The 26,699-nt window shown below is 42.3% G+C and overlaps 2 protein-coding genes across 3 annotated transcripts in view; one reads left to right on the top strand and one right to left on the bottom strand.

Moving 5' to 3' along the window:
• Positions 1-8,748, top strand: part of SMC6 (structural maintenance of chromosomes 6) — a 74,064-nt gene extending 65,316 nt beyond the window's left edge. Inside the window, exons 25-27 of one of the 2 annotated variants that reach the window (XM_061211147.1) lie at positions 2,537-2,689; positions 5,875-5,972; positions 6,801-8,748. In XM_061211147.1, coding sequence (XP_061067130.1) covers positions 2,537-2,689; positions 5,875-5,972; positions 6,801-6,915 — 366 coding nt within the window. In that variant the 3' untranslated portion in view covers positions 6,916-8,748. The other variant, XM_061211148.1, reaches the window with a different exon arrangement.
• Positions 8,749-18,119: 9,371 nt separating this feature from the next.
• The window catches only part of VSNL1 (visinin like 1), a 64,882-nt gene continuing 56,302 nt past the window's right edge, over positions 18,120-26,699 (bottom strand). Inside the window, exons 2-3 of the mRNA XM_061211033.1 lie at positions 22,837-23,052; positions 18,120-18,525 (exon numbers count right to left, since the gene is read on the bottom strand). Of these exons, the coding sequence (XP_061067016.1) occupies positions 18,328-18,525; positions 22,837-23,052 (414 nt within the window). The 3' untranslated portion in view covers positions 18,120-18,327. The remainder of the gene's footprint in view (positions 18,526-22,836; positions 23,053-26,699) is intronic.

Here is a 26,699-nt window from a genome sequence, read left to right as displayed (position 1 = left end):
CACTCTAAATAATTGGGGCAAACTTTTCAAATATGTGCTTACTATTCTTAGTTGCCATAAATTTTATACTTCCATTTTAATGCTTAGAATAAGTAATAATTTGCCATACATATATGTAACTAAGAACTCATCTAAAAATTTTTAAGAATAATAATAATTGAGAAAAAGAATGACAATACATTTAAAAATGGTTAAAAGTCATTAATTCACCAAGTGGTGAATAAGCACATGAAAAAGTGCTCAGTATCGCTAGTCATCAGAGAAATACAAGTTTATACCATGGTAAGTTACTATCCCACTCCTATTACTGTGACTAAAATGAACAAGACTGATAATACCTTGTGTGGGTGAGGTTGTGGACTTAGAACTCTTACACCTTGCTAGTGGGAGTATAATTTGGTAGAACTAATTTAGAAACCTGTCCTGCAGGGTCTATTAAAGCAATTCCACTTTTCAGAACTCTTCAAAAACCAGTAAAATTTATCTACAGTAATTAAAGTCAAAATAGTGGTTACCTTTTAAGGGTTGGTAGTTGACGGGAGAGGACACAGGGAATCTGCTGAGATGCTAGAAATGTCCTGTCTTGATCTGAGTAGTGGTTACCCAGGTGTGTGTGTATATGTGTACGTATATGTCAGAATTATTTGAGCTAAACACTTAAGCTTTGTGTTCTTTACTGTATACAAATTATACTCTAGTAAAAGTGAAAAAAAAGAAGAAAATATTAGGTGTTTGGATAATTTATCCCCAGAGCCATAACTGTTCAAGACAACTGAAACTAGATTTTCTGACACTATCATCCCTGTTATTCAACAGAATATTATTGCTTTAAGAATCTTCAAGTTTTCTAGTCTTCATTTTACAAATAAGAAAACTGAGGCAGAAGTCCCATGATAGGTTTACTAATAGGCCAGGGATAAAATTTAGATCTCCGTAATTTATCTGGGGCTTCGTTCATTAGAATGATACAAGATGCAGTTTGGGAGCAAAAGACTGCATCCTGTTACTTAGTTCTTACTTTTCTTTTGGGGTGTGTGTGTGTGTGTGTGTGTGTGTGTTTGGTTGGTTTTGTTTGGCTTTTTACTGCTTATGTTAATGTTGCTTTTGTGTTTGGATTTTCATAGAGAATTCAGACTTCAGATGATAAATATAAAATTTCAGTGTATGTTTAAATTCAGAATTTTTTATAACCCTTAGAAGATTAAAATATAAGTGAATGCTCACTTGAGAACCAAATAATTTTTCAAATAGTGTTTTGGAAAATACGTGAAGCTGTATATCTGTTAAAACACATATGATAAAACTGGTTGGTGCTCTATTTTTTCACCTTGAGTGCATATATGTATATCTGGAATTCTCTTAAAATGAAATCGAGTTCCTTCAAATGTTACTTAAACTGTCTTCTTAGGAAATTATATGAAAATGTTATCTCACTAATTACTTTTATATTGTTCCCATGAACACTTACTAAGAGAAATTTTTAAAAGAGACTTATGTATTTCAATTGATTGCTGCTGTTATTCTTTGGCCAGTGTGAGACTCTTTTAAGTTGGTCCTGTGTCCTTTTGACATTCGGTAATTACTTTGAAAGCAGTTTAACCACTAGATGTCACTAGAATTCAAGTAACAAAAGATTAACTTTGCACTTAAAATGTTTGAGAAAAAGAAATAAAGAAAACAATCCCATTTACAATAGCATCAAAAACAATAAAATACTTAGGAAATTTAACCAAGGGAGTGAAAGATCTATACACTGAAAACTATTAAGACATTGATGAAAGAAATTGAAGAAGACACAAATAAATGGAAAGATAACCCTTGTACATGAATCAGAAGAATTAATATTGTTAAAATGTCCATACTATCCAAAGCTATCTATAGATTCAGTGCAATCCCTGTTGAGATTCCAAAGGCATTGTTCACAAAAAGAAAAAACAATCCTAAAATTTGTATGGAACCACAAAAGACCTCTAATAGCTAAAGCAATCTTGAGAAAAAAGAACAAGCTGGAGGCATCACATTTCCTGATTTGAAGCTATGTTGCAAAGCTATAGCAATCAAAACAGTATGCTATTGGCATAAAAATAGACACAATTGGTCTACAGTGGGACAGAATAGAGAGCCCAGAAATAAACCCAGGCATATATGGCCAACTAACATTTGACAGAGGAGCCAAGAATATACAATGGGGAAAGGATAGTCTCTGATAAATCGTGTTGGGAAAACTGGATATCTACATGCAAAAAATGAAATTGGACTAACGTTGGTACTTTTATTATTAAGCCTTTGGACTTCGGTATGTTAGATCTGGTTATGGTGAGAAAATGTTTTCAGTTTGATTCTCTCACAATAAAACAGAAACCACCGTTACACAGCTCACTGTTTTACTCTAAAATATTTTGAATAGATGTCGTTTCCAAGTCACTAAATGATTTTTTTTACTATTAATTCATCCTTTCTAATGGTAGCCAATCTTTTTTGTAAAGAAATTAATCTGTTTTTTTCCTATACTTTGTTTTTTGTCAACTCATTCAAGGTTCAGCCTGGAGAGGGAAACAAAGCCGCTTTCAATGACATGAGAGCCTTATCTGGCGGTGAACGTTCTTTTTCTACAGTTTGCTTCATTCTTTCTCTGTGGTCCATTGCTGAATCTCCTTTCAGATGCCTGGATGAGTTTGATGTCTACATGGTAGTGTTGACTTTTAAATTCTCTAATTTTTTGGTTGTTTGAAATGTATATTTTGAAAGGAAGCAATTCATTCTTTAGTTTTACCCATAACAGAAAAGATCCTGCTCTGACAGTTTAGTCTGTGATATGTGATAGAGAAGAACCAAAGAATTCCAGTTCTCTCCCTTGCTAACATACCACACTGGCAGGGACCCTGTCCTGGATTTGCAGCCTTTTCCCCAGTTTGCCTCCATCTTCCGTTTTTACACATAATTATAAGCAGTTCCCCACACTTGCTTTCACTGACTCTCGCCACTGTTCTCTCCCTTCCTGCACAGCCACGCTTTTCAAAACAGCAGTGTGTGTAACATGAGGGAACAAGAACACTGGACTTCGAAGTTAAAAAACTGAAGATTGAGACCCACCTCTGTCACCAGTCACCCAGCTGACTTTGGACAAGATATCTATCCTCTTTGGGCCTCAGTTTCTTCATCTGTAAAATAAGATTATTAACCTTTCCTACCTCGTAGGGTTAGAGCGAGGCTCCAGTGAGGTCCTGTCTATAATGTGCTCACTGTGGTGCAGGCACATAGTAGGGCCTCCCAAATCAGCTGTTAATCATTCTCTTTACTGCTTCATGCCTCCTTCTTTACTAAATCCACTGTAATCTGGGTTTTGACTACAATATTCCAGCAAAACTTGTTTAGCAAAAATCATAAGAACTTTAATTCGGTGAAGCATATGGCACCACAGACTGACCTTCCATCTCTTAAACTGTGTCTCCTTACCTCCTCTTTGTTCTCAGTGTGCCAGTCTGCCTCCCCTAATTCGGGTGCCCTTCAGTGTTTGAGGTCTTCTTTGTTTTTCATAGTGGTGTTAATTTTCCTGGATATCATGTTCTACCTACCCCCGGCCCACGCACACACAGACACACACAGTCCCGCAGCCTGCTGTCTACGTTTGGATCCCTCCCGAAGCTAAGCATCTCATTCTGACATCTCTCTTGTTCTCTGGACCTGTGTGCTCGACTACCTGTGAGACCTCATGTAGTGAACAACCCACATCTCAAACTCAGCATGTCTGAGTCTGAATTTTTCTACTCCAGGCCTTTCTTTTCCTGAATTCTTTTCCTTGATTAGTTGCAAATTGCCATTTCCAACCCAACACCTAACTGCAAAACCAGTGATTTATCTGTGATTCTTCTTTCCTTGTTACACATTAACTCTGCCCTCTGTCTCTTCCTCTTTAAAATATCTCCCTGGGCCCCGCCCTCTGCTCCTTCCTGTTGCCTCGCGTGTCCTCACCTCTTGCTTGTTGTCATCGTTTCCTGTCCAGACTCTCAGACTTCAATCCTGCCCCTTCTCAGTTCCTCCTTCACTGTCTTGCCAGGTTTATATTTCTAAAATAAATCTAATTGTGGTCACTCACTTGCTTGAAAATCTTTGGTTTAATTCTGAAGAGTGACTTTGGAACCCTTCATGATGTAGTATCCGCTGACTTTTTCAGCTGGACTAAGCTGTTTGTGATTTTCCAGACACTGCGCCTCTGCCCGTTGTGCTCTTCTTCGTTGTATGTCACACTCCGACTCATCTTTCAGCACTCGATTCAGATGTCCCCTTTATGTAGCCTCCATGACCACCACCCTGCCAGGCAGGATTAGGGACTTCTCAGAGCTTCCTCAGCACCACCTGACATCAACTCATGCAATTTTATTATTTTTATATTTTATAGTATCTAATATTATATATTATACACATTTTATTATTATATGTATTATATTTATATATTTTTCATTCTATCGCAATCCCCTATTTTCATGTCTGAATCACCCACCAAATTTTCAATTTTGAAGTTATCAACTCTGTCTTAATCATATTTCTAACTCCTAATGCCTAGCCCATAATTAGGATTTAGAAAATGCTTATTTACGAATCAGAATTCATATTTGTAAGTGCTATATAATCCTTCAGTGGTTTTTTTTTTTTCCTATACTGTCACTGCTGAAGATTAGTTAGAAATTCCTCTGAGATTTGGCTTCACAGCTGATTCACAAATCATAGAAGATGATTGCTCTTTCCATATAATATTTTTGTCCAAATTGCTATTATGTAGACTTATCACCCATCTTATAAGTCAAATTTAATTCTGAACAATTTCTTTCTCTTTCAGAAACTTACAGGTTCTTAGTCAGAATGACATTTTGCCTCATTGAAATTATTCAGAAAAATGTACCCAAGTTCTGAGAACCAATCCAGTGGAAATGAATAAATATTTCTTGGTGCATTGGCAGCTTTGTTATTAAATGATGGGCTTCCCCAAGGCATTATTTTGAAAGGACAGTTTTCAGTTTGGGCAAGCTCTGGTCACTTCTGTTAACGCTAAGTTAGATGACTTTAGGGATATGCCTGATGGAAGAATTTATAGAGTAAGAGCCACTGAGCAGTGTAGCTGGGACGCAGGGCCCCTTTCTGTCTCCAGAGCCCAGGTTCTAAACCGCCACGCCGTACGGTACGGCCACATGCGGTTTCATTTGTCTGTGTTTTCAAATTGCAGGAGTCTTCAAGGGAGGAGAGAGGTACTTTGATTTTTGTTTTTTCTGTTATTTAACTCAGAAAATGTAAGCACACAGTTTAATTCCTGTAGTCAAAACCTGTTATAACCAAGCATTTTTTCCCTATACACGGATGTTCTGTTTAACTTATTTTAAAGATTCAACTGAGAAATTAGTGTGTAAATTCAAATTGATTCACATTGTACAAATTGTAGAAGGTGATGGGGACAGAGTTTTTAGAACACCTTAATCATTGAGGGAAAACTTGAGAGACTTAGTAAGTTTGAATCTGGTCACCTTTGATACTGTTCTCCTGAGTAATTAAATACTACTGTAGAAATTAGATTCACTCTGCAACATCTAGTTGTATCTTTTGACTATTTTCTGATTATTTTAATTGTTAAGTATATTTGAGGCAAGGGACTGTATACTTTGACTATAGAAATTCCTGGAAGATACATGTTATTCAGTTATTTTCCCCTAATAATTTTAGATACTATCTTTCACAGTACGTATGAATTGCTTGGCATCATAGATAAGATAATGGATGATCCTTGGGTAAAAATCCAGGGGTTCGTAACAACCAGGAGAATGCTGCTTTCACAGGAACATGATTGACCCAGCAGCAACTCTGACTTCTGCCTCTGTTCTCCAGGATATGGTTAACCGGAGAATTGCGATGGACATGATACTCAAGATGGCAGATTCCCAGCGCTTCAGACAGTTTATCCTGCTTACCCCTCAAAGCATGAGGTAACTTTTTAAAACTCTTCTATGAATTATATATATATCAAGTATATAAAAGGGGGTGAGAAATCTTTTATATTCTTAATTTTAAAATGCAAATGACCAGTCAAAAGAAAAATTAACCCCTAAACTAGTTCCAGAGATCGAATGTAGTTTTCCCGTATTAGATATTTAAAATTTTGTTTGTGTTATCTCCCATTAACAGAGGCAATCTAATTGAATATGATTATTGACTTGTTAATATTTCTATTTAGAATCTGCTCTTCTGTGGTTATCATGACCCAACTTAATATAAAGTAATTTTAGTAATTCTGCTTACACTGAAGAAGCAATTCATGATTTCCCTAGTCTTGATTCTTTTCCTGGTGACTTACAAGTAGCAGTCTTCCTAAATGGAGAACGCTGCTCTGCTGTCAATCAGCATTTATTAGGTACCTCCATAGTGTCAGGCTCCGTGTCACTTAAAAGTTGATATTCTTTCTCTAAAGTGGTCACTCAATCGTATGGGGACTCAAGTTTATGACTGGAAATATTCAGGTGACTCCTTCCTGACTAGACAAGAAGAATAAGAGAGATAGTTGATACATAAATCTCCTTCATTTTCTTTTTCCTCCAAACTGAAAACCCATGGCATTTAGCAGGAAGTTAATTTTTAAAAATGAAAATTTATTTCCCTATTGCAAGTTATATTTCTCCTAGAATTCCAGATATCAGACATATCCCCCCATTAGCAGCCATTTAGACTTATATTTTCATGAGGTAGTATTAGAATTTTTTGTGTGTGTGTGAAAAATTTTTCTTGGAAATTGGAATAGTTAATTTTGCTTCCTCTAGTTCACTTCCATCAAGTAAACTGATTAGAATTCTTCGAATGTCTGATCCTGAAAGAGGACAAACTACGTTGCCTTTCCGACCTGTGTCTCAAGGAGAAGAAGAAGACCGGGGTTGATTTACTGTGGCTGACTGTGCCACACCCTCATGTTGAAAGACGTGTAAGGGGAGACGCCCGGGACTATGGGAAATAAAATGAAACTGAAGACATTCTGCGGTGAAGGACTCACTCATGTATCTGACACAATAAGCCTAGAAGACCGGCCACAGCCCGCAATTTAAAATTATAATTACTTTGCTTTGAGAAAATCAACTTCATAGTACTGGTTTTAGATCTTTCTGTTTGTTATTTTAACCATCTACTTTTATAGATTCTTTTTCAGAAGTTTAAAATTTTGTACATATGTACATGTACATATCTGTTTAGTTTGGGTTCATTTCTATAGTATTTTGTAAGAATTAAAATAAACATTTGATCACCCAGTTATATTTAGTTTTGCTTTTCCAGAATATTACATTATTCTCACTGCAGGGGGTGGGGCAGCACCCAGGCGGGCTGTGAACAGGGACCAGTTTACAGTAGATTCATTGTCTGTTTTGTGCTTATTAATGAGGAGGGACCTACACAGAACTGTAGGAACTTTGGTCACAATCTCTGCAGAGGTCATTTTTAACCCTAGAGATACAATTGCAGATTTGGACGGTAGTTTTAATTATTGTGTTTCATCACATTTAAGATGCTCTCTATTAAGGCACGTTCTCAGAGCTTTACTAAAGCACTGCCAATCCTGACACGGTGCCTTTCTCTGAGTCCTTTAACCATCATCCACCCTAAGTGTCCAGCCTGTGTCGGAACTGGGTTATGACCCACTGGTGCACCCTGACCTGCAGCGTGATTGCTTGCTTGCTTTAAAGTCCCGCAGTTTGCAGTCCAAAGCGTCTCAAGCTCTGGCTCAGCCGAGCGAGGACACAGGCCAGAGGCACTGTGCAGACCAGGCTGAGGAGAGGGCTGGGGAAATTGGGGCAGAGGACAACTCCCCCCAGAGCAGAGAAGCAGCTGGGAGCCAAAGGCCCAGCTGCTGATAGGGAGCTGATGTCAGTTATAAGACACACCCTGATTTTAGAGTTGTTAAAAAGTGTGCTTCTTAGAATGATAAAATATAGCCTGTTGTAAGCAATGGTATTTATGAACTTTTTTTTAAAGAAAACATGAGTAGAACTTGCATTCTCTATGTTTGATACTAGGATTAGTGCTAACCTTTTTAAAAAGACGTGGATATCCAACAAGAAGAATTCCCTATATTGCTAGCAATAAATATTTGTGAAATTGAAAGGAAGTATTTTAAGAAAAAGACAGTATTTTAAAAGCAGCGACACTTCTGTAGTTACTGAGAAAAACTGGATTTTGTTTTTGGTGAGGGGAGAGAGTCTAATTTAGTCTTAAGTTGAGATCCATTGGTAAATGAGAAGTCCAGAAACTGTGCTTTTCTAGTCTTAAGAATTTACAGAAAGAGAAAATGTGTGCCGCATGTTTTAAGCATCCTCCACTAACAATACAAAGTCTGATTTTTTTAAAGGTACATTTATAATTCATTTGTATCAAAACTATTTTAACATACATGTGCTTTTTCAAATAAAAAAAAAATGAAGTAGAATATACCAAATGCATAAACTTTTATTCGCTAAACAATTTCAGTGTCTGAATTTTTGTGATAGTTTTTTAATGTTGTGCTTCTTAATACAGAATGGGAAGTAGAATCCTCAGGTATCCAGGCATCTCTTGTTGAGTTGAAGATTATTCATTGCTTTGGCCTCACAAAGTTTTGGTTTCAACTATCATAAGTGAAAATATTTTCAATTAATATTCTAATTAATGGTAATATTAATTAGAATAAAAAGAAATTGCTTTTTTGAAATATGTGTAACTTCTAAAAATAAAACTTTAAATTTATCTGTAGTTAAAGTCATCCTTTTGTGAATTGGGGAAGATATTATAATTGACAGAATCAAGCCTCTTCATGAATAGTGACTTGAATACTTCATAGAGATGACTCTTCCACCCCTGGTTTTATCAGCAGGGCAGGTATGACTGAACTGAGTCGTAAAGTCCTGGGAAACAAAGAAGAAATGCTTCCTTGGACTTTTAAACCCTACCTTCTCATAACTTTGGGTTAGACATGATTAAAATCGTTCTTAAAAATGACAAATGTGATTAGTTTTAATAAACCAACGTTTAAGTAATACTGTTACTCATACTGATCATCAACACTACAGATTCAGGCATTGCATTCTTCTTAAGTTTTTCCAGATTTTCCCTTCTCCCGTCCTCCCACTCCCTGGTGCCTTTTTGCATGTCTTCAAAGTGTCTGGGCTGTTTATATATGGAGACCGAAATGCTTCAATTCTGCATAAGAAACTGTTGCCTGGGACTCACAGACTGGATCAGAATTGTTGCTGACTATGGTGAAAACCAAGTGATCCAGAGTGTCTGATTAAAACTTTCCCTGAATGCGAATTAGACGTGGTAAAAATTAGTACAAATTATGTCCTGAGTCAATAATTTTCTGGTTAGATTTTTGACTTGTTTATTCATCTGCTTAGAGGCCTATACTTTTCATAACTCAGATTTTCAGAAGAATTGGTTTGAAACCTAGAGTTCTAAAAATTTAAACAGTTATTGATATTTCATAACGTGAACTAAATGCCTGTGGACTTGAAGGTATATCAAAATATTTTTTGATATATCTTTGAAGAGTTTTGTTCTTTAAAGAGTGAATATAAATTAGTTGTTTCTTTGAATCAGCAAATGAAATTTTCTTAATTTTATATAATATTGATACCTAGCCTATTTCATTTTGGCTATGACATCTGGATAGAATCCATAGATACTAAAGTGGCCTGAGAATACTCACTAATCATCAAGCTTAAGGGGCCTTTTGCTGCCTAAGTTTTCTTCAGTTTAAGGACATAGAGATTAATTCATTAACATGAGTAAGTTCCTGCCATGTGCTAGGGACTATTTTAAGCACTGGGAATCCGACTGCAATACGAAATCTGCCCTCATGGAGCTTGAAGTCTAGTTAGAGAAACATAATACCATGTATTATATCAGATTATGGTAATTGCTGTGAATAATAATAAAGCAGGATAAGGAGTTGAGAGTGGAAGGGAGTGGTATTTTGGATGAAGTATTAAGGAAAGACTTTGCAGAAGGTAATGTTTAGGCAGAGGCCTGACACAAGCGAGAGAAGAGCCATGGAAAGAGGTAGGGTTGACAGTTCCAGGCAGAAGAAGTGAGTGCAAAGGCCTTAAGGTGAGAATGAACTTCATGTCCAAATATCTCAAGACCAGAGCTTAGCATAGGGAATGAGGTTCAGAGGCAAAGAAGTAAGATGGTTTCAGGTCCTAGGCAGGTTTTCAGACCTGGTCTGGTAAGCATTTTCAAAGAATCCCTCTGGCTGCTGTGTGAATAGGTTAGGATTAGAGTTGGGCAAACATGGAAAGAGCAAGCGATCTGGAGGCTTTTGCAGTGATCCAGGTCAGAGGTCATGGGGACTTGGACCAGAGTGGTCGAGATAGAAGTGTTCAGATTCGAAGTCCAGAGGCAGTGAGAGTTGCTGATGAGAATACAGTTGACCCTTGAACAACACAGGGGTTAGGGGCGGTCAAAAATCCAAGTTTAATTTATAGTTGGCCCTCCATATACGCGGTTCCTCCTGTCTCCCTTGCGCATCTGTGGATGGGGTAGCACTGTAATATTTACTATTGAAAAAAATCCGCCTATAAGTGCACCCGCACAATTTGAATCTGTACTGTTCAAGGGTCAGCTGTACTGTGGAGTTGTGAGAGGAATCAAGGATCATTGGCCTGGGGTCTGGGGCCTAAAAAACCGCACGAGTGATGGTGTCATTCACAGAGCTAGGGAAGATGCGGGGCGGCTGTGGAGGAGAGCGACGGACGGCTGGTGGGGAGACATACGGCAGCTCTGATCTGAGCAGGCAGCGTTTGAGACAACCATTTAGTTAATCGGGTATTTGATGGGTAACTTTACGTTGGTAAATGTAAGAACTGGGGAAACAATAACATAAGGTAAGAGTCTCGAGATCTATATTTCGCCTGCAAAATGCTGGGAAGAACCCAAATTGCATGCCCAAAATATTTGGGAAACTGAATTGCTTACACAAAAGGACCTAAGGGAACAGTGTGTCATTTTATTTAGAAGCTCTAATTGACTGTCATTTTCTCACTAAACCCCTACACATCTGGTGTGGTAAGGCTCTCTGAAGACGTCTATTTAAGCGTGTGTTTTACCTCCTGACATGGTTTCCAACGGTGTGGAGGAAATCAGCATCTGGCCTCTTTAAGAAAGTGGTTCATGTTATTCATCTAGAGACTGATCCTGAATGAGGGAACTACAGGGAAAAGGAAGCCTTAAAGCAATATGATTCCCTTTTAAAAACAGTTTAGAGTTATTTAAGAAATAAAAAAGAGGAAATATGGAAACTTAGGTCTTCTAAACACAGAAAGAGTTCAGGCTAGAATAAAAGTAAGACATTTGGGGGCATTTTCCTTTCAGAACAGCAGCAGGAGTTAAAGAGCCAATTAACATGGTAACCAAAAGAGTAGCTGAGTATAAGCTGGAACTGATAGAACCCAGGCCCACTTGAATGATGAGAGGATGCCCACAGCTGGTCCTTTCTGAAGGGACCACAGTCTGGGAGGGACCCTGAGGTTCCTGAGGATGCCCGTTGCTGACGGGGGTGTGTGTGTGTTTAAACGGAACTCAGAGAAGTTGTGTTAAACACACCCTTCAAACAAACAAACAAAACAACTAATACTAAACTTTCTTTGGGTTATTTGTATGGAAATATGTTAATATAAATGTTTCAGACATTACATGAAATTTCTAAAAATCTTATATGTTCTGGTATAATGTCATAAATCATAATTCTAGTTATTACTTTAAAATGTATATCTCAGAAATAACTGAATTTCCTTGTCAATTGCATTATTGTGAACTTTCATCAAATCTTTAACCGTGGTCATTTTTAAGTCTTTTGTCATTTACAGACAGTTCTGGGTGTACTCTGATGCTTTTGCACATATGTTCCTATAAAAGGGTTTCATCTTCAAGGAATTCATGGAAAAGACTCTGACAAGTACAGGTTTCTGGTAACTGACTGTACTGCTGAACTGAATGAATAAGCATTTTCAGAACTCTAATGAAAAACTGATGAACTCATAAAAGTGCTAACCAAAGATCAAGATAAAAAAAAATTAATTACATGGGACTGAGTGAACTGATGAGGATGATTATAATTTTTGTGACTTTCTGTTTGAATAAAAAAAAAAAATCCCACAAGGACTCAGAGGCAAAAAATATACAAATCAATTTTCACTGCAAAGTAAAGGAGCTGTTACAGTGGAGGATTACTGGACTGAATGTCAATATTATGACATAGTATGAGTGTGTTTCGTGTTTGGTAATTGCAATCGTTGTTGCTTTTGTTGTGGACATCCATTTACAATGCTTGGTGTCAGTCTATTTATATCTTGTAAAAATAAAATACAGTATGTGTGTGTGTGTGTGAAAAAAAAAACACACCCTTCAGTTCATCTCTGGTCCATGCCATACTTATTTCCTTTCACCTCCTGTCTTCATTCCCTGACACAGATTGTATTTTCTGAAGATGACCACAACAAGAGATCCCTTCTGTGTCCTTCCAAAACCTTGCCTTGCAGAGTCTAATTCCCTTCTTAAACTAGACAGATTTGTATCTCACTTATAACCATTAGAATGACAGCAGAAATGTGTAACTTCCAAGGCTAAGTCAGAAAAGGCAATGAAGAGAAGCGGAAGTCCCACCCTGGTCTCTAGAACACTCATGCTGGATCCCTGTGCCACCATGGAAGAAGTCTGACTTCCCTGAGTCTGCCACACCATGAGGAAGCCTGAACTAGACTAGCCTGTGTGGGGAAACCACACGGAGAAGCCCTGGGACTACATGAAGAGAGGTGCCCAGCCACCGTCAGCTGCTCCAACTCCCAAGTCCCCCATCTCACTACAACCGCAATAGACCTCCCAAGCCAGAACTGCCCAACAGAGTCCTTCCTGACATCCTGGGCCAAACAACCATGAGAGATAATACAATAATTATTATTTCAAGCCATTAAGTTTTGGGGTGATTTGTCGCATAGCATTAGTAACAAACAGATTTAGGTATCTGAAAAAAAGAGTACCCAAAGAAAAATAAATATAAACCATGTGGCACTGGCTGGAAGGACCTTGAGGAGGGTTAGAGTCACAAACGCATGAATCCAAAGGGCCTTGAGGAAGATGCTACTGGAAGCCTAAAGGGCCTTGGGGAGAGTGTTAGCAGAAACTTAAGACTTTCAAGGATGCTCTTGGTGAAAGCTAAAAGAAAGTAAGGAAAATGCCATCGGAAGCAGGAGCAAAGGGGACCCTTGTTATGTAGCGGTGGAAAGTTGGCATCACTGATGCCACAGTAACATTGAAAGTAGGAAATGTACCTAATAAACTGGTGATCTAGCTGAAGACATGTGCAGGTAGAATGTGAAAAGTACCTCCTGGCTTCTTGCTGCCTATGACAAAATGTGAGAGGGGAGAGATGAACTAAAGAGCAAGCAGTTACATATAAGGAGCCATGTTTTATTCCCACACTCTTCCAGATGACAACTGGTTTTTAAACTGTAGAGTGGCTTCAGTGCAAAATTAAATCCAGGGTAGAACTGTAAGACCCTTGGTTAGGACCTCAGAAAGATCTAAGGCAGTGCTTTTAGATCTTTTCAGACAGAAAAAGGACCTTTTTCTTTTTTTGGTGGGTGGGGGGGCAGGACTGGCTTTAATTCTGTTTAGAAAGGAAAGTGGCTGTGATATGAAAGACTTAATGAGGTTAGAAATCTAGAAGGAAATGGAGCAGGACTGGATTACCAGGAGGAATGAAGGCAGCCGTCAGAGAGAACAGGGACGTCCCTGTGCGGCTTCCAGGCCAAACAGAGGTAATCCACTCAGGGCCCACACGTGGTGGGCAGGGGCCAGCAACCAATCTTAGAACCACATCTGTCATCGTTACGCAGAGCAAGGGGAAGGTGTCATCACGGGGCCATGGAGGGGGCTCCACCCACAGCCGGGGGGCACTGGGAGTGCCCGCCCCACTGCCAATCAGCCACGTCAATCGCTGGGCTCCCCTTGGCTGGGTTAAGGCGGTGACAGCTGGCCTGCTCCCTCATGGCTGCCTCTCTGGGGGGCAAGTGGATGCAGGGGCTGCAGACGAAGGCCCACGGGCCGTGTGACAAGGACACCTGCCGAGACAGGGCCCCATGCGTGTGAGGAGGCCAGTGTGGCTGGGGGGTCATTAGTGGGGTGTGGGGCACAGGCTTCCTGGGCTGGGCTCCCCAGCCTCGGTTCATCCTTGCCGAGCTGCGAGTGTGAAAAGGCCTTTATCTAAGGTGCGACTTTCAGGTCCTCTCCATTAAAGAACAGGCTTCTAAGAATATTAGGGGTGTTGTTCCTTGGTAATCACACAGTGAGCCCCTTCTAATGGAGTGGATTTTATAAACTGATACATAAAAAACCCTTAAGAGTTTTTTTTTTTTAAAGAATTGTATCAGCTTAGACTGAAAGAGACAGTACAAAAATGAAAAGAAGGTACTGGACTCCTGAACTTTTATGGGCAGGCAATAGGCAGAGAAAACTACTCAGCTATAAACAGACTACTTTTTTTTTTTATAAAAAAGGAAGGCTAACTCAGAGGGTAGGAACAAAAACACAAAATGCAGAGCCAAAAGCCATGGAGAACAACCTGCAGAAAATAGGACTCAGCCCTAATCAAGGAACTTACAAGGTGTACCCGGCTGGATTTCAGAATTGCTATGGACCAGAGACTGCTGTGAGCTTTCCAGTTTCCCCTTTTTTGAAAGTGTCTCTATTGCAGTTATACTTCACCTGTCCCAACATTCTATGTTGTGTAAGGGGGAAAAGGAGCAATAATTATCTATTGGGTTCACAGGCCTTTGGATCAAAAAGAATGGTACTCAGTGTGCTGTACCTGATGAACCACATCTGAGGAGCCTGTAGATGATTAGATTTGGGGCCTCAATCCTGACCCTGAAGTCATAATGGGATAAGACTTTTGTGGTTGCCTGGGAGCAGGTGAATGCATTTTGTATGTGGAAGAGATGTGAATTGTGGCTACAGGGCAGACTGTGGCTGATCGTTTTCCAGAAAGGGTGGAAACAACATCTCTCCTGTTCTTCTAGAAACTTGTTGTAACCTATTAAGACATAGAGTTTAATTTCCTTCTTGACTATGAATAGGTTTGTGACTTTGTTGTAACCAATAGAATGCTGGACAAGTGTTACTTCATGACTATTGAGGCTAGGTCAGGAAAGAATATGAAACTTCCAGTTTCTTAGCAGGAATACTTGTGCTGGAGACCTGAACCATCAGGCAAGTAGTATGACTGCTCTGAGCCCTCCATGCTGTGAGGAAGAGCAAGCTAGCCCATGTGGAAAAGCCCTGAGGCTGGAAGAAGAAAGATGCCCTCTCAACTCCCAGCTGCTCCAGGCACCTGTTGCAGCTCAAGCTTCCATGTGACTGCAACTGCACGAGACACCCCCAACTAGAATCATCCAGGTGAACCTTCTCAAATTTGCGACCCACAGAAGCCATGAGGAATAATAAAATGATTGCTTCTGTTTTAAGCCATCACATTTTGGGGATAAGACGATATGATGCACACCCTGGAAACAATTCTAGTGTGATATTTGCTTTATTTTATGTGCCTTTTCTGTACTTTTGTGCAAATGTCTTTTTCATTTATATATATTATACAGTGCAATAGATTTTATTGTTTCTTTTTTCCCCTTTCAGCCTTGTAAAAACATGTGCTTGTTGCTGTGTGTACATCGGTTTCCAGCTGAAGCCTAGTATGCCACAGGGTGCGTGCACCACGTCTTACCTAGTCCTCTAGTCATGAACCACTAGGTTGCCTCCAGTCCCCACTCCAGAAACAGAGTTGTCACGGACATCCTGGGACAAGTCCCCATACATCCTCCTGTGAGAGCTTCTTGGGGCAACAAACCAAGGAGTGGAAATGCTGGGTCAGAGGGCATTTGTACACTTATTCTAACCAATACTGCTGGACTGCTGTCAGGACCCTGCCCCAGTCGACACTAGCAGAGCAGAGAGGACTAAAACACAAAACAAGATGTTTGTTTGCTGGCCCAATTTCTACATTTTATTTATTGATTTACCAGTGAGTCTGCTGCAGGGTTTGTTTTTCATAAGTGCTCCAAGTACCCACGTGGCTCACTTCCTTCACTTGGGTCTTCCATCAGTGTCACCTAACCAGCCTATAGGAAGTAGCCACTGCTGCATCCCATCACTCTCCCTCCTTCTTTATTTGCTGTGTTTTTCTTCATAGTTCTTACAATTAGACATTTGTGTGTGTGTGTGTTTATTGTTTATTGTCTGTCTCCTCCCATACAAATGGTGTTGGGTGCACAGAGGGTGATCAGTGAAAATTTGCTATGAATTCATTGCCTGGAGCTTGACTTAACCAAGTGCCTTTCCAAGAAGTCTCCCCAGCTCCTCACCCCACCCCGCCCTCAGTCAGAGGAGAGCATATTGGGAGGCACAGAACATCTCTCCTTTGGACTCACCAAGCACAGGGGTTAAGGGCACCAGGACATCCTATTAGCACTTGGGACTGTTCTCTCTGGGGGCAGAAGTTTGTTTGTGTCGGGGTTTCGGGTACCGTCGTTGCCCTGAATGTTTGTGGGGAGGTTTGCTCGCTCCCAGTTTCTTGCTGAATGGATGAATGGAATCATCAGGCCCTGCTCTGTGGTCTCATTTAATGATCCTAAGACAGACAAAGGAGGAGTATTTAGAAAAAAAGGTGCTCCATAAAAAGTGAATAATTTAGCACTGTACTGTCTGATACAATAACTACTGGCTACACGTGGCAAATTAAATTTAAATTAATTAAAATAAAATGAAAAATGCAGTCCCTCAGTCACACTAGCTGAACTGGAAATGCTCAAAGGTCACATGTAGCCAGTGTAGGTACAGATGTTTCCATCATCCGAGAAAGTTCTACTGGACAGCACTGTAGAAAGAAACGGTCTCATTCAGGCTTGTTCTGAAAATGCAGGCCCGTCTTTAGAGTTCTTGATGGAATCTCTCTGCCTTCCTTCCTCAAGCTTAAAAGGGTCAGGATTTTGTTCCACCGTGAAAACAACGAGTACACTTTTGATTTGGAAAGACAGCTTTTTGGAGGACGCTTCTCAGTCAGCTAAGTGTGTCCTCCACAGAGTTGTATAAAACATAGTGCGTGGCTAACACCACAGTCACACTGAGAATACATGTATTGTCATATAGTGAGCATTTTTTGAGAATGAGCAGGTTTTATGTTTTATTTAAACTTTACACGCCATATTAATTGTCCCTCTTTTGAGGGCCAGGATGAAGCATCGGGAAGTTGCTTTTTTCCCTTTGGTTGTCACTAATTCTTTGAATTCCCAAGTTGTGTGTTCAAAGGTAAATTTAGTACGTTGTTGCCATTGACCCTTGACAATTATGAACATCTGTTTCAAACTTAAAATTCTGAGATAAGAACTGAGGGAAAAAGTCAAATGTTATAAATTTATTTGGGACATCTATTGCCACCTCTTTGGAAGCCTTTGAAAATTCAAGCAAAATCAATACACATACATCTTTTTTTTTACTTTCAATAAATAATATCTTTGAGTATATGTATAGATAGATAGATAGATTTAATTAATGAGTCATTTAGCAGTGTTTTTAAGTTTTATACTGCATTAATTCCAACACAGCTCTTTCCAGATTGATAGGATGCAAATGAGGTAAGAATTAAGGCAAACCTAAAAGGCATGCAAATTTCGTACATTTATATTCACTGATAATACAAGCTCTTGTGTGTGGACCACACAGAGGAGTCAAGGGCCCCTCTGGGTGTCTGTCCAGTACTATTTTACAGGAGAATGGTGACACAGCTTATAATTCAGTTACATTACCGTGAGGGTTTCAGTGCTACTAACATTATGTCATCAAGGAGACACGAGCATTAGCAAAACATGAACAAGAAATCATATAACTCTTTGCAGCACATTTCTGCCCAGGCTTTGGAGGAGGAAAGTTTTTTTTTTTTAATGAAATGATATCACACATATCACATTGTGGCAGGTTGTTTGTTTTATAATATATGCTTTTAAAATTCATTAGCAAATGACATTCTCATGCACACAAGTGTTTCAAACACAAGAAGCAAGTCCATTTATAGGTAGTCCAAGCAATATTTGTATGTGTGTGTGTATGTGTGTATGTGTGTGTGTGTATGTGTGTGTGTGTATGTGTGTGTGTGTGTGTATGTGTGTGTGTATGTGTGTGTGTGTATGTGTACGTGTGTGTGTGTATGTGTGTGTGTTAATAGCTGCAGACTGAATGGAACATTGAGACTTTTGTGCAGTCCATAGTGTTGACCTCTGCTCATTTCTGAATGTCGCACTGCAGAAGTAATACGATGGAAGGGTCGCTCTTTGCAGCTTCTTTGAATTCATCCAGTGTAATCTGGTCGTCTTTGTTCTTATCCATCTTGCTGAAAATCTTGTCTACTCGCTGCTCAGGCGTGAGGCCATCCTCATTCATTTTCATCATGATCACGGTGCCCACCATTTTGTAGATAGCCTTGGGAAAACAGGAAACAGACCGTAAAGTTCTCCTATGATAGGGTAAAGAATTTAAATTGACTTCAAAGGACTCCTTAAATGGTTTAAAGTAAGAGAGTGGTGTAATCAAACCTGTGTGAGTCTCATGACCAATTGGATAGAGAAGAATTTCATGTGATTCCCAGGTTTCTGACTGGAGGAAGTGATTAGGAAGAGTAGTGGTGAGATCAAGAATAATGGATTAGGAACAGGTTCAGGAAGGAAAATGATGAGCTCAGTTTTAAACATTCTGAGTTTGAGGTCAGATGAGAGGCAACAAGCTCTACTCCTTGGAGATTTAGGAAAAGATGAAGTGTGGTCCCAATTTACAATCTGTTAAGAAAGCAAGCAAGGTGGACCAGTAAAATTTAGCCCTGAAAGAAGTTAGTTTAGGGGGATCTGTGAATCAGGGACTCTGTTCATAAGTCAAAGAACAGAGTAGGAAGATTCCATTTTCCAGTTCAATTAATTGTGCATAATTAATTCTCCAAATGGGAATTAAATGTAGAAATGAGTTTCTTTCTTAGGAAAGTGCCTTAAAAAAATAAATGCTCATCTACACAAAGACCTGCAGGGGAATATTCACAGCAGCTTTTTAAATAATGGCCCAAAAGTGAAAACAGCACAAATGCTCATCAACTGGTAAACAGATAAACAAAATATGACATATCTGTACAATTGAATACTATTTTAGCAACAAAAAGGAATGAAATACTGATACATGCTATAACATAGATAAACCTCAAAAAAAAAAAGCCAGATATAAAAGGCCAAACGTATATTCTACGATTCCATTTATATGAAATGTCCGGAAAGACAAATCCATAGAGACAAAGTAGAAGGGTAGTTTCCAGAGTCTGGGGGTACCAACTGGCATGAGGGACCTTATTGGGAGAATTAAAATGTTCTAAAATTGGATTACGGTGATGGCTGCATACTTCGGTAAGTTTACTAAAAATCATTGAATTGTAAAGCTAAAATGGGTGAAGTTATGGCCTGTTAATTATAACTCAATAAAGTTTTAAAGAATGCCAGTTAGAAAGAGTAAACCATAACAAGAGTTTCATTGAACAAGTAAAATGTCTATTGAGATAAAATATATTTTGTTTGCTCATTTTTGTAACTAGAGTGTGTTGATTTATGGTAGAAAAAAATCTAGGACATTTGACTTTAAAAGAAGCAGACTATTGGGACTTCCCTGGTGGTCCAATGGTTAAGACTCTGTGCTCCCAATGCAGGGGGCACGGGTTCGATCCCTGGTTGGGGAACTAAGATTCCGCGTGCAGCATGACACAACCAAAAAAAAAAAAAAAAAAAAGAATCAGACTATTGAAATTTCATTTGAGGGACAATTGGTAGAGGGGGTCCTGATTAACCTAGAAGCCTGAGTGGTATGTGAGGGAAAAGCAGACATGCCTGGACTTTAAAAAAGAGACAGATGGGTCATCCACATGCAAGCTGCTACTCTCACTCTGTCCTCTGAAGGATGAAATGAAAAGGGCTTAAAGGAGCAATGGGTAGAAAGGCTTTTAGCACGACAAATGCACCATTGATGAAGACACGGCAAAAAGAAATGTAAACCCAAAAAGTCCACCCTGGACCACATCTAACAACTCTGAACATGGCCAGGTCTCATTAACTGTATCCAAGATGCAGCCCTGCAATTGGGATCATGAACATGACAACCAGGAAATGACGTTCCAGACGCAGACTCACACTTCACACCAACCTAGGCCAAGGGCATGTCAGGCTCAGAACTAAGTATGAACGTGTTCCCTGACAAATGTAAGGAACCCCTGTAGGCGCATATGCTTCATGGGGTACTCCGGCATGCAACGAAATATGTAGCACTGTCTTCTCTGAAAAAAGGATATGTTATCACAGGTGCTTTCCCAGGAAGAAATAACTGTCTCAAGTACTCTCTTATTCACCCAAAACTTGTGGACCCATTAGGCCTGTGCCCAACACTTCAGGGCAGATACACTGTCCTTCATTGGGGTTACGTGGCCCTTGCTGGTCTCTCCTCGCACTGACCCTCCCCCGTCACAGCACCTGCCTCACTCTGCTGTCATTGCCTGATCACTTGTGTGGACGCAGGCCCTCGGGTCAGTGAGCTCCTCCAGGGTGGGCACTTGTGTCTCTTCACGTCTGTCTCCCCTCCACCTTGCAGGAGGTTGGCGCCTGCAGAAAAGCTGACTACAGGCTATAGGAGCCTAGAGGGTGGTGGGCAATTCTAGGGTGAAGTGGGTCAAGAAGCCTTCTTGGACGTGGCAAGATAATCTAGACCTTGAAGTGTGAGAGGATTTGGATGGGCCCAGAGCCCTGAAGGACATTCCAGGGGAAAAGCATGGTAGAAGCAAAAGTGGCCAGCTGTGCGTGTGCAAGAGGGAGGGGCCCCGGATGGGCAGTGAGGCGGGAGCAGACATGCAAGCAAACAGATGCTGGTTGGACCAGCTGTCAGAGACCTGTGTGCCTGTGGCTGGCACAGGGGAACTGCTCTGTAAAGCCTTTTGATCGAATGAATGAGCAGCTCCTGGAGCACAGAGATGCTGTAAAGACTGTATCAGTTATTGATACCTTGGTTCTGGAAAGGTAGCTCAGCAAAAAGGAACCTAGAGGCCAGAAAGGGTGCCAGGGTGCAGGTGCAAAGGGCCAGAAGTTGGTGAAAATACCAGAGATGGAGAAGGGGAGCCACAGGCAGAGGGAACATGAAGGTGACACGGCTGATTAGAAGGAAAGAAGCTGAGAGTTGAGGCGGATGGTATTTCCAAGGGAGACAGAGCCTCGAGAGCTAACTGCCGGTGACTGAGCATTTCCTACATGAGAGCAAGTGTGCCATGTGCTTAATCGTTACCACAGACTTGGGGGGTAGGTTTTATTACCTTTATTTTTTCACCAAGACACTGAGGCTCTGGTGCCCTCAAAGCCCTATAGCCAGGAAAGCAGCAACGCCAGGCCTGACCCTTGCTGCTGTTGGGTTTTCCAATTTACTTGGGAAGGTAAGTGGGTACCAAAGGGAGAAAAGGGACTAAAGATGCCAAGGGAGGGTGGGTAAGTGGAAGGCAGGGCTCCAGAGGCCGCAGGAGGAGCAAACTGCGCTGGGGAGCCGTCCCAGGGGAGGAGAGTGAGCGTAGCATGGTGGGCATCTGGGGATTTGGTCACTTGGGTTTTGGCTACTGTTTCTTCCCATCAGCCCCCAGTTTTCACTTGGGGATCCACCCTCCCTGAATCTCAGCTCCGTGGTCTAGACGGGGCCTCACCCCAGCTCCAGGATGGGACACTTGGCTCTGGCCTGTGGCAAGTGGTGCCTTTCCCACCTTGGGTCACACTGGTCGGTGCAGAGGTGGACACACATGGTAAGACAGTCAGTCAGTGAAAAGGCACTGATTCATTCATCAGTAATTGGGTGCCCGCCAGGCTCCAGGGCTGTTCTGGTTCTAGGGATACAGCAGTGAGTGAGCAGAGTACTCTCTTTACAGCGCTTGCGTTCTACCATATGAGGTTATTTGGGGCAGTGATAAACGCTGTGACAAAAAATCATGTTGGTAAGAGGTTAGATGGCCCTGGGGTGGGGCATGGGCACTCTTTGGGGAGGGGAACGCAGGGAGGAAGGCTTGCCGGGAGGTGAGATGAGGGCACAGCCCTGAGTGGAGTGAGGGGCCCGGGGAAGGGCCCTGGGCAGAGAGAGAGGACATCAAGGCCCTCACGTGAGGCTGCGTGTTCCGGGAAGACCAGGAAAGCCCAGGCATCTCGAGCGCCGTGTGTAGGGACGAATGTGGAAGATTAAGGTCAGGGCAGTGGGCAGGGGGTCCTGGGATGTCTGCACAGGCAACTGAGAAAGATGCCTGTTCCCATGGAATGATGGGAACCTGGGGGCCGCGGGCAGAATCTTGTGCCGTTGGAGGAATGGACAGTGGAGAGAGCTGGTTTGAGTCAGAGGGCGGCGTCCAGAAGGGCAGAGCTAACACAAGGGCTGGAGAAACTGAGTCCTGATACCATCCTTTGCACCCGCTAGGCTTACACGTTTATGGGAGATGTCACACTGTGAGCACGGCTGGCTGAAATGGCGATTGACAGCCAGGGCCCAGCAGCTTGGACCTGTGACATTTCCCAGCGCCTCGACGGAGCAAGGGAGCAGGGACGGAGAAGTCAAGGCCCGGCAGGGCTCCTGGCCGAGGGGTGGAAGGGAGCTGCCGTAGGCCTGTGCCCCAGGGAGCCCCTTCCCAGGGGTCGGCCCGCCATGCCCACAGCAGCCCGGGTCCTGACCACACCCCAGGGGCCGCCGCCCCACCTCAATGATCTCCAGCATCTCCACGCGGGTGATCTTGCCGTCGCCGTCCAGATCGTACATGTTGAAGGCCCAGTTTAGCTTCTGCTCGAAGCTGCCCCTGGAGGTGATGGAGAGCGCGCAGATGAACTCTCGGAAGTCGATGGTGCCGTCCCCGTTCTTGTCGAAGGTCCGGAAGGCGTGCTGGGCGAACTTGGAGGCGTCTCCATACGGGAAGAACTACAGAGCAAAACACACAAGGTCAGGCGTCGGGAGGGGACGCATCACAGGCCCCCGAGTCAAAGACCACCGCTCGCTTGCTTTCTGCTCACAGCCACCCGGGACTGGGGACAGGCTCGGCTGCCCGGACAGGGTTTGGCCCAACGCTCAAGGCCAAGGGCTGGCACAGGGAGGCCATCCGCCCGGGTGTCCTCGCTCCCAGGCCCCTCGCTCTCTCCGGTGGGTGAGACTGGGGACACTTCTGGGTTGGCGGGGCCTGGACTGGGGCCGCTAGGATTCCACATCTGCGGCTTCGGAGCCGACTTCTCTCCCGCATGGGGCGGTGCTACCTGGATTTCCACGTGCTTCTGGGTGTGACAATCCAGGTCCACTGTGCGCGGGGCCCGAGCGACATGACCCCGACCTCCGGCCAGCGGCTCCCCCGTCCCCAGCCCGCAACCGTCTCCCTGGGTGAGGGTCCAGGGTGTGACTTCTTCTTACGGGCACTTTTTTTTTTTTGGCAGATCATTTAAGAGCCACTAAAAATAGAACATGACTGGGCTTATTTCTGAGAGACATAAAGAGGTGACTTCTCAGAGCCGACGGGGAACTGTAGGAGACCGAGGATGGGCACAGGAAGGGGAGGAGGGGCAGATCCCACAGGTGGTGAGAACACGGAGCCCGAGGCGGTGGCCCCGGCCCCAGACGCGATCTGGGCCGGTGACACGCAGCAGGGATCCCGGTCTGATACCTGACCTTCTGCCCCAGCAAAGCTAAAGGACATTCTCCAGGTGGAGCGCAGGAAACCAGCAAATAACCCTCACCCCATCCCCAAAACAAAACCAAAGCACACCACGTGGTGTTTTAAAGCAGAGAAGGTGTGTATGTGTTTCTGGACGAATAAATCCCCCAACTACAAAATCCAAAGCAGATTCCTGAGGATGCCACTGGGGCTCCTGTTCCTGCGTAGGTGTTGCCACTTGCTAAGTGGGCGGGGCTGGCCGCACACAGACGGCCGGCATCGTGCCCCCTCTAGGCTGTGTCCTCTTTCTCGCCGTACATCCTGCCCTGGGACTTGCTGAGCTCGGCTGCCCACTCCTCCTACACTGAGAAGCACACTGGACAATAGAAAATTTCCCTCCAGAAGCAAAATAAACATTTCATGTCAGGAGCCAATACAGGCGGGCCAAGGACAAGGCAAGTGTTCCAGGGGAGGAGCTGACTTCGGCTTGTATTTCAGTAGCTCCCACTTCCAGGTGCCAGGACCCGTTCTGGTTGCTGCTGCTGTGTGAGAAACCACCCCAAAACTTAGTGGCTGGAAACTGCACGACTCATTTTATTAATCTCAGAAAGTAAAAATCTGACAGTCTCTTCTAATCAAAGAACTTATTCTGTGACTACGAGCTTCACGTACTCTGAACTGTTCTTTACTCGTAACTCTTAGGACACCAAATGTGTGTGGGTTTTTTAGGTTTGTTTTATTATGTTCCCCTCACAACAACCAATTTTCCAACTGGCTGGACACCAGCTGGGTGTCCTACAGTTCAATTCAATTCTGACCCTAACTGCCTGGAGTTACAGCAGACCCCAGAGGGTAAGGGTTCAGTCCCACAAGACTGCGCCCACCTTAAACGCCAGTCACAAGTCCCAGGTTGCCACCTGTTCCTCTGAGAGACCTGCTACGAAGTTGGAGGATTCCCACAGCCCCTCCTCAGGTTGGATTATTTGCTAGAACGACTCATAAAATTCAGGAAGGCACTTTATTTACTACTACCAGTTTGTTATAAGGTTACAACCCAACGGAGGAGATGCAGAGAGCAAGGTGTGGGCATGGGGGTGTGTGGAGCTTCCGTGCCCTCTCTGGGTGCACCGCCCTCCCAGCCCCTGGATGCGTTCACCAGCCTGGAAGCTCCCGCAGCCCCGTAGTTTGAGGGTTTTTATTGCAGTTTCATTATGTAGGCATAATTGATTAAATCATTGGCCATTGGTGATTGAACTCAGTCTCCAGACCCTTTCTTCTCCCCAGAGGTCGGGGTTGGAGCTGAAAGTCCCAATTCTCTAATCTGCCGTCGTCTTTCTGGGACCAGCCCCCCTCCCAACCCTGCCCCAGTCCTGAAGCTAGGGGTCCCCCAGCCACCAGTTATCTCATTAACATACAAAAGACACTGTTATCACTCCACAGATTCCAAGAGTCTTTTAGAAGCTTTTGTGTCAGGAACCGGGGACTAAGACCAAATATGTATTTCTTATTCTCTCTCAATATCATATGTGCCCTGTGCATGAGTGGTCTTCATCTCTCTCTAGGGGTGTGCTGTTTGCTGTTGTGTCACCTGCTTCACGTTCAGTGGTCTTGGGCAGAGCGGGTACCTGTGAAATAGCCAAAGAACAGAGCAGAGTGAGCCCCCTGGTGGATTCCCAAGTCTCCTTAGGGATGTTTAGCCATCAGCCTTTCTACACGCAATGACATGAGGCCAATGGGTATAATTTTTCTCCATCCATGTAGGTTTCTGGCGATGTAATGCTTTACCCATCTTATACCTCACAGCAGACTTTTAAGTTAAGGGCTATCTGACAGTTTTATCTAAAAATAACTGGGCACCTTAGGTCAGTATATTAAAACTTAATTTAGATCAGGAAGGCCTTGAGAAAAAAATCGATTGTAAATTTTGAGCTATAAAAGTTACATGTGCCTTGCCGAAGGTCTATTTACTGACTTTTATAGCCAACATGTTTACTTTGGAAGAACTGAGTGTGTGATCAAGAGCCCTCAGATACCTGGAGGGGTTATTTCTTTTAGAAAATTCATCCTATCATGTTGCGAGTACTTCAAGTTTTTCTAATCAGGGGAACGATCCTTCTTTTGATGAAATAATTCAACTCTGGATGGATCATCACAGAAAAATGAAGCCATACTCCCTTCAATCTCTGTAGGAGGAAATCAGGGTCTTGAACTCATATTCACTTCTCTTGGAGGAAAATAGTGCCTGAGAAGTACAAGTATTTTGGGGGTATTGTTGCTTGTGGGGTGTTTTGTTTTATTTTTAAAATTCAATGTATTTTGCTTCAACTCCTGCATTAAATATTGGTGTGGAAATAATTTTTGGTGGTCTTAATAATCTAAACCTTTTAATATAATAGAAAAAAAGAATGGTGAGGTTGAAATTTTTTAATATATATAATTATATATATTTCCCTTACATCTTTGTAGTTCAGGCTGCTATAAAAAACTATCACAGACTGGGTAGCTAATAAACAACAGACATTTATTTCTTATAGTTCTGGAGGCTAGAAGTCCAAGATCAGGGTGCCAGCATGGTCGGGTACTGGTGAGGGCCCTCTTCTTCATTGCAGACTGTCGACTTCTTGCTGTGTCCTCACATAGTGGAAGGGGCAAGGGCACTCTGTGGGGTTTCTTTTATAAGGGCACTAATCTCATTCATGAGGGCTCCACCCTCATGATCTAAGCACCTTCCAAAGGCCCTACCTCCTAATGCCATCATTTTGGGTATTAAGTTTCAACATACGGATTTTGGGGACACACAAACATTCAACCCATAGTAACTTGTTTGAAAGAAAATAAATTTAGTTATGAAAATTTTCAGAAACTCTATTAGATAATCTAACATAGCTAATCTTCAATAAATTTCCAGCCTCTCTTTTACGCCTAT

Source organism: Eubalaena glacialis, chromosome 14 (genome assembly GCF_028564815.1).
Source record: "Eubalaena glacialis isolate mEubGla1 chromosome 14, mEubGla1.1.hap2.+ XY, whole genome shotgun sequence".
In the NCBI taxonomy this organism is placed as follows: Eukaryota; Metazoa; Chordata; class Mammalia; order Artiodactyla; family Balaenidae; genus Eubalaena; species Eubalaena glacialis.
This window is presented reverse-complemented; position numbering and strand designations above follow the sequence as displayed.